This window comes from Pomacea canaliculata, linkage group LG11, assembly GCF_003073045.1.
Source record: "Pomacea canaliculata isolate SZHN2017 linkage group LG11, ASM307304v1, whole genome shotgun sequence".
Lineage (NCBI taxonomy): Eukaryota > Metazoa > Mollusca > Gastropoda > Architaenioglossa > Ampullariidae > Pomacea > Pomacea canaliculata.
Genome location: NC_037600.1, coordinates 11,705,923 through 11,714,296, shown reverse-complemented (window position 1 = coordinate 11,714,296; position 8,374 = coordinate 11,705,923). Strand labels below are relative to the sequence as shown.

At 46.9% G+C, this 8,374-nt stretch overlaps 1 protein-coding gene across 1 annotated transcript in view; it reads right to left on the bottom strand.

Moving 5' to 3' along the window:
• Positions 1-8,374, bottom strand: part of LOC112575081 (pappalysin-1-like) — a 56,861-nt gene that overhangs the window by 31,655 nt on the left and 16,832 nt on the right. The window contains exon 2 of the mRNA XM_025256640.1: positions 5,596-7,623. Coding sequence (XP_025112425.1) covers positions 5,596-7,069 — 1,474 coding nt within the window. The 5' untranslated portion in view covers positions 7,070-7,623. The remainder of the gene's footprint in view (positions 1-5,595; positions 7,624-8,374) is intronic.

Below are 8,374 nucleotides of genomic sequence, written 5' to 3'. Positions count from 1 at the left end.
AACAATTGCGGTTTGCCACCCTCCGCAGTCCTCCCCAACCGCTACACTGACTGCACTGGCTGTTTGTATCCTCACCTACTTTCTCACCTACTTTCCTCGCTCCCTTTTCTTGCTTCTCGAGGATAGCTAAAACTTTCACCACCCTGATAATACCACGGTGCAGTTACGGCCAGGGGCTGGAGTCAGGGTCCCAGCGCCCTGTGGACGTTTGGAACTCTTGACTGATGACATCACGACTGGGGAGAAAGGTGGAGGTGACGGGGAGGGAGAAAGGTGGAGGTGAAGAGGAGGGAGAAAGGTTCGGGCGGGCATTGGGGAATTAATGTGCAGTGGATGAGGGAGCCCACCCGCCGGCAGCGGAATTACGGATCGGCGAGACTTCCTCATTTCAACGATATAGTGACTCTTGTAAAGCATACACGATTAGCGGTAATGTGTGTGTGAAGGACGGCGGGTGTTCAGTCACCTGCAACTGGTCAAACAAGGCATCGCGTCCCACAGAACCTGAAGAATTCGGATTCGGCGCGTTAAGCTCACCGTTAATCATCACAAACCATTGTATGCCATTGCAAGAACTGTTAGAGGAGTGTGTTTTGGGATCAGAAGTTGCTGGGTGGGTCGGTGGGGTGAATTTACCTCAGTTTGGGGAACTAGCACCTTTCACTGATCTTTTACCCAACCAGCAGGAAAAAAATTGCACCTTTAATATTCCGATCGCTTCTGATCAGTTCTTGGGTTAGTTCTGTTTTTTTTTAGTCACACTGTCACTGCGCATGTCCACGAACTTTTGCATCTCAAGCGTTTTAAGCTTAAGTAACAGTGCACCGGTAGAACTACTGCTACTAATTGTTTTTTAATTATTGACCCCCGCTAGACTTGTTATCTCAGCCTGAGCGCTGTTCGGTCAAGCTAGGTGGTCGGTTTTCAGTACTGCTTTGATATTATCCTTATGTCCTGTAATCTTAGAATCTTCTCTAAGTAAAGCAATTAGTCAACATTTTCTCTTGTTGTTTGTTTGGTTCCACCCACCCACCCAGTCACCACATCACCCGAGGTTTTGCTAATTGGATGAGGGCAACTGGTGGTGTCCGCATGCGATTCATGCGATTGTTGAAAAGTAAAACTACTAGTGTAGAGTCAGATACGGTGAGAAGATCTTCAAAGGGTCATCTTTTTGATTAACCCAGCAAAAGGAATTTGGTTTGAATAGTAAAAAATCCTAAGAGAAACATCGTCGCATCATCGGATGGTGTGAAATATGTTGCATCCACAATTAAATGTAAAACAGGGTATATAACACTTCATTTAAATTTCGTGTTTAAAATAAATTATATATTCAGAATACATATATAAATAACAGATGCAGCATCTCATAAAGGGGAAAAAATACAATTTTTTTAAAGTTCGCTGTTCGTTTCGGCCAGTACTAAATGAAATTTCGCAGACCTTTTAGTAATTAAATTACTGGAAAGACATTTAAAGTGAGAAATAAACGTTAGAAAGTTAATCGAACAAAGACAGAAAGTTGTCAAGATGTTTTCAAATACTGGTGCCGGCGGTCACTTGTGTAAATTTGTGTAAACTTATTTCATTTGTTCTTCTTCTATTTTCCTCCTCATCCTTCCCTTCCTTCTCCATTCGGAAGCACGACCCGTCCTCCTTCTTTTTCGTGAAATTCGCGCGGGGCGCCCCCTGATGACAGCCGCCATGCATCATGACTTATATTTAGCAAAGGAGGATAATACTATGCGACAGTCTGGGATCGCCCTCGGAGCTACATTTCATCGTTATCCCCGCTAAGCTTCACTCACACTCACACACACACACTCACACTAACACGCACGTACGTACTGTCTGGCATTGAAACACAGTAGCCACAAAGCCCATTGTCTCCCAATGACAGAAAACGTCTTGAAAGGAAGAGGAAAAACTATGAGATCTCCTCTATAAACAGATTCCGGCGGCGACGAGACATCAGTCACGTGACTCACCCTCGGTAAAGTTCGGAAATTCCGAAGCCTCGATGACGAGTTGTCAAGAGGTCAGGGCGCGCTCTGTTTGCTTGACATATGCTGGAAAAAAAATCTTTTTTTTTTTTTTTTTGATAGGTGGGTAGGGGGGAGAAATAGCTGTTTATGTGGAAATTGTGATAAATATACATGCATGCTGGTTATCGGAGCTGCCCTCTTCTGCTTCTGAGGAAGCGTATTTGTTGTGTTTCATATTTTACTCGGTGTGTCACGTCTATGCAAGAATTTCCTTTTTGGATTTGACATGAAGCCTACACAGAACTGTTGTTTGTTTAGGCTAGGCCTGAGATCTAGATAAAAGTGCTATTTATACTTGGTTGTCTATGCAAAATTGTTGTTTACTTAAACGCAACGTCTAGGTAATTAGTAAATTAGAATTGCTTCTTCATTAGACCTTGCAGTAAATCTGCACAAAATTATCGTTTATTTGGACGATATTTAGTCTATGCAAAATTGTTATTTGCATGGGACTATACAAACGTTGCTTGCGTGAAGTGGTTTTGTTAAACACAAAGATTGATGCAAAGAAAGGCTAAGTGTGGATAAGCACGTAAACAACAGGTAAGTGTCATTGCCGACACTTTTTGTTTAGCTCGTTAGGGTGCGGGTGAGGTGTTGAACATCACACGTTTCTCAAATCCATCTTTTTTGTACGGACGATGCCCATCTCTCTTTCTCTCCCTTACCTTTTTCAACAGTCTGCAGACTCGGGTACAGGTGGGTGGATTGGAAAGAGGGGAAAGTACGCGAGAGTCTGCTCTTCGCTTCTAATATAAGCATGGGAGCACGCTAAACAGGAAACGGCAACACTTTATATGACACGTGACCACGCTAAACAGGAGGCTTGAGAAGGTCTTCACTGGGGGAGGAGAGCGGTTAGAACATTTGAACTCAGAGGCGCGACGATTCAGTACCCGTGTTCCGTTCTGAACTTTTCCCAGCCGACCCAGGTGTCGGGGATAGGTACCTGACTCCTGAGAGGGGTGGGAAAGGTAAAGGATTGAGAGAAAGAGGAGATAGTCTGTAATAAACACCTAACTCCCCACAAAAAGTCCAAAAGGTTAGAGGACGACCTTTACCTTTACTTTGACGGTCTGGGTAAACGGAATGAAGGAAGGAGGTGGGGGATGGGGTAAGCTCGACACTCGTCAGTCAAACGATTGTCCCTTCCCCCGTCTATCCTTTGCGGTTAGACAACGTTATAGCAATTAAACACATCCACTTCCCCTCACCTTTCATCGCTACTGGAGTCGTCGTTTCATTCCTTATCTGCTCTAATAATTTGTTATCTAATAACAAAATGATAACTATGTTGATACTACTTCTCTACTGGGAGTTCCTCGTCAAGTCTGCAATGCTAACGGATGCAGTTGAAAGGTCTGGTGGGATCCGAGCAGCAGAAAAAGTAAACAAATAAAACTAAAACCCAAGTAAAAATGAAGATTCTGCTTCTGTGTGACCGGTGATACGTTCTACCCTGGCTCGTCACCTGCTCAGTCAACAGTTTTCTCACAAGCTTTGTCAGCTCTCATCGTCTGATGAATGGTATTTAATTGCTGTTTCATTTCTTTTCTTTCTCGGGACATCGTTAAAACTTTGATAAAACTCGCATCCGAGCCAGAGGGGACGTCCACGTGACTGTATAGCTTGGTATTCGGGTGGACAGTTTTGACTTTCACCTTCCCATAACCCTAGCATGCGTCCCCAGCATCCAATGGATGAGTGTCTACTTTACTTTTTTATTTATAGGGGTTTGTGTTGTACCGAAGCGTTTGCATATATACATATAAATATGTAGACAACCGTATAAAAGTGTGTATTTACATTATTCTTCATTCAAACTTTGCTGTTATTTATGTTTATATCATTGTAGGTATATTTTTGCTTTCATAACACCTTTAGCAAATAGGCACACAAATGCATAAATTCTCTCTTTCTTTCACACAATCGTTGCTCTCATTTTCTTGTATTTCTAGCGATAACCCCTGATCAATGAGTACAGCGGGTTATTCGGTGCACAGGTCTAAAAATAGAGGATGACGTCGTTACCCGACCTTGTACCTCTTCGAGGCAAAGCGCGCGATAATTACGGGATCGTCCATAAAAAATTTAAAAAAAAATATATATACCTACTCACAGACTGAAAACAAAACCGAAAGGGAAGTAAAAAGGTGTGCTCTCCCTTGGCTCTTGGGCGTCCTGACAAACAAGATCGGGGCGCCAGTTACAACTTTCGTCTCGCCGCCACCCACCTACCTACCCACCCAATCCCCACCCACCCTCTCCTGACGTCCGCCATTGAAGACGTGCTGTTGAACCCAACTAGCGGGGCCATTGGGTGGGGGAAAAGAAAAATTATGTAAGGAGTACATGCTGCTACTTACGGAAGGAAAAACGTGCAGCTGACATTGGCACTGTGAGGAAAAAACGAATTGTAAGAGCTATTTTTTCGTTCTGTTTATTTTTTTGTTGTTTTTGGGAGAGCGGCGGGAAGGGAAAGAGAGAGAGGAAGAAAAAAAAAAGCAGGGAAGGTGTCCGAAGTGATAAGGGAGGTCACACGCCAATCCTTCTTCCAGGGAGTCGTTCAGTGCCTTTTGCGACAATGTTGCGCGAATAGCGAAACGAAATGTCTGGAAGAGGACAATGCCCTACATCTACAACCTTGGAGACAACTTTTTTTTTCCTCAGGAAGAATGTCTTGGAAACAAATAATTTTCATTTAGTTCTGGGTCATGATGCTTAACTTGGGTTAATTTTATTCCGTAGTATAAACGGGCTGAACATTGAAATATTAATTTAATACAATTTATATTCTTCTTCTTGTTCCTATTCGCCCCCAGTGGAGCATAGGGCCGCAAACAATTTATATTAAAGTTTATTTGGGTAATGTAAGGCTTTATAATTTTTTTATATAAAATTAAGAAAATAGAATCTTTACTTTTCTCGCCTGCACAAACACAGGCACGCACGCAAAGGACAGCAAGCAGAATACTGCATTACATTGATGGTTGATGCACGCACGCAGGCGAACAGTCGCCACGGGTTATGAAGAGCTAATGGTTAAGGAGGCAAAGGATTAAAATTATAACTGAACGAAGAAGGGCTCAGGTAAAAGCAGTGGATTAACACGTTGCCGTGACCATCACGGACTAAGGTGGGAAAGGACTTGTGGAGTTTCTTTTATTTTCGAATTAAGACTTAGAACAAGGAATTATTTTCCCAGATACCCTCTTTTCCTTCTAGAGATACCCGCTTTTCAGTTTTACTGAAAGAGGTCAAACTCGTGACGTCACATTTGTACATAGAAGCCTAATTGGCAAATGGTGGCAGGTGTCCGATTGGCTGAAACCATATCTCTGCACAATTCTGACATCTCGATGCTGACATGATTTATGGTGAATTCATATGTATGGGGCACATGGTAATGTTTCGATTTTAAGCAAGGAGTGTGCTTTTATCCAGATTTTGGAAGATAGTATTTTGCGTAATTATTCCAGCTTCATTTGAAAAACAATTACAACCCGCTAAACATTTTGGTGATAAAGAAGATGCGAGACGCACTTACCGACGATAACAGCCGGGGTATTTTGTCCTCCTTCCGGCTGAACCCACAACTCCACGGAGAAGCTAGCTCTTGGGAGTTCTCTCCAAGGGGCTACGTGAGGCGAGCTCTTCAGCACCAGGACCTCAAGTCCGCTGAAGTACACGGCATTCCCGAAACCTGAGGGATTCAAGGACGTGATTTCTCCCGCCTCCGAAGTCGACGGACCACGTGACTTGGGGCTGTCCCCACCACGAGCGTAAGAGGTCATTACCCCTGAGGTAGCGCGGGAGGGTCTAAAGGATTTGACCTCGAGATCATTCGCACTCCTTTTCCGAGGACGAGGACGGTATGTGGAAGGAGCTTTGATGACAGTTGTAGAGTTTGATAAGCGAGTCACCGATGACGCCATCTCGACGGGCTGCGGCGACCCGTCATCTCCGGGCTTCGTCCAGCGACGCGTCCGTGGGGCCAGCTGCTCGACGGGGTTCCCGATACGATTTCTTCGTGCATCCCTTGCTGACTTCCTGCTGCTGGCGTGACGTAGGTGACGCACACGATCATGCAACGAGGCGGTGACGCGCGGGTCAGGATGACCGTCTCCGAGGTCGTGACGGTTGACGCCTGCTGACGCGAGAACGGCCCGCCATCTTTGCGCCAGCTTCTCTGCAGGTTCCAGACTCTTCTTGTCATTTTTCTGACCTCCTTTCCCTAGCCCGACATCCGCTCCATCATCAACAACTTCGTCATCGTCTACAGACTCAGCGGAATATCCTCCGCCGTCGGTGTCAAAGGTCATGGCATGTCGGACGTTGCCGACGCTCTCGGGGTGAACAGTTCCCCGACGAGGGAAGACCGTGCGGGTGCACGTGCTTAGCTTGTGGGCAGCCGCCTCCCGCTGGGCGGCCTGGTGCTTGGCCGCCTCCAGTTGCTGCCACTTAACCATGGACTCTCGCTCTGTGGCCGGGTGCTGACGAGTCTGGTCCCCCAGTCTCACCTCGAAGACACGGACACCCTCTACCTCCACGTCTTCTCGCCGCCGCCGCTGCTGCTGCTGCTGCTGCTGCTGGCCTTTACTCAAAATGGGTGCAAGTTTACAACCACCACCACCACATACACCATCCTCACCTACACCACCACTGAAAGTTGCCAGTGTTGACGAAGGTCTGTGTGACAGCTCACTTTGGAATGACCTCACTCGACTTTGCGTCCACTCTTGGCGCTTGGCCCTGACAAGCGACCAACGGAAGTTTCGAGAAACGTTGAATAACGGAACCTGCTGCTGATGCTGATGTTGATGTTGCTGTTGTTGTCGCGATCGGCTGCTCTCCCGCGCCACCGCTAGCGGAGACTGAGTGCTCTGTCTTTGCGGTCGAGGGGGAACCGCCTGGGTCCTAGCGGCAGGACTCGAACATCGAACCGACAGCAGCAGATAGAAGCAGAGAACCGCCGCCAGCGGTTGGAGGGACTGGACTGCTGCACGAGACAGGGGCCGCATTTTGTGCCACGGGCGGTATCATCCACCATTGCGGCTCTGGGAACCGTGACCGGAACAGTGCAACCACTTGCCAACTCCCGCACCGCTGCCGCCCTGCCGCCTTCCCGCTGCCGCGCCGCTTCCGCACTTACCTGCCGAACCGCCGACACTCCGTCGTTTAGCTACAAAGTCCTTGTGTTCGATGCCACATCGCCGGCGTTTTCCGCAAATGCGTGTGTGGTCTTTGTCGCCGTTGGCGTCTTCGCTTTTGTCAGGTTCGATTTGACTTTGCTGCTGGTAGTGGTGGTGGTGGTGATGGTGATGGTGGTGGCGGCGCTTGTTGTGATGATGATGATATCAAAGTGGCGATGAGGGTTCGAGACGCGACAACGGCCACCTGCGTGCACCAGCGGCATGCTGGCAACAGCACTCGACCGCAGCCTGACTCGAATAGGTGTCCGTTGAGGCGGAAGCTGGTGTAAAACGATGTCGACGACGTCGTGTGGCTGCTCAGACGGGCTGGGCGCTAGGTGGGAGTCGCATCTGAGCTTTGTTGGCGCTGGCGTCAGGAGAAACTGAGAAAAGAAGAAGGAACAGACGTGGTAAGCACAAGGTTTTTACGAGAGTGATCGCCCCGTGGGAAAGAGAGAGAGAGAGGGAGAGAGAGAGTGGGGGTGGGGGAGGTTCTGCACACGCACTTGATTCTTGGTTCCAGACACAGCCTGTGAGAGAAGTCAGATTTGGAAACGTGGCTAGAAAAAAGAAAGAAAGAAAGAAAAGAAAGAACGAAAACAAAAGAAAGAAAGAAAAAAAGAAAAAAGTTGATTGAACAAAAAATACGATTGGCCGAAAAGCCGCCCAAGATGAAAAAAGAGAGATCGAGGAAGACAGAAGCAAAGAAAAGCGGTTAAAAAATGGGCAAAGTAGCGGTTAGTGGGTGGTACGGATGATATTAGCTTGTTGGGGAGGGGAGGGCTTGGATAGGAAGACAGGAGGAGTGGAGGTTAAGACGATCGTGAGCCAGGTTGGAGAATATTTCGGGAAAATGAACACTGGTTGAAAATGTGACCAAAGGTGTTTCTAGTTATTCCGGGTAGGATGCGGTGAAGCCTCATAAAGCAAGGTTCACGGGAGACCAGCTTCATTAACGGCGGCTTCGGCGCCAGAGTTTGGTTAGGGAAATGGTGACGGTTTGGATTAGCGAGAGAGAGAGAGAAAGACTGAGATTGTGTGTATGTGCGCGTGAACACGCGTGTACATATTTGGCAAAACTTTCGTATCCAAGTGAATTATTATTCTTTAACTTGAAAAGATAAACTGTCCTGT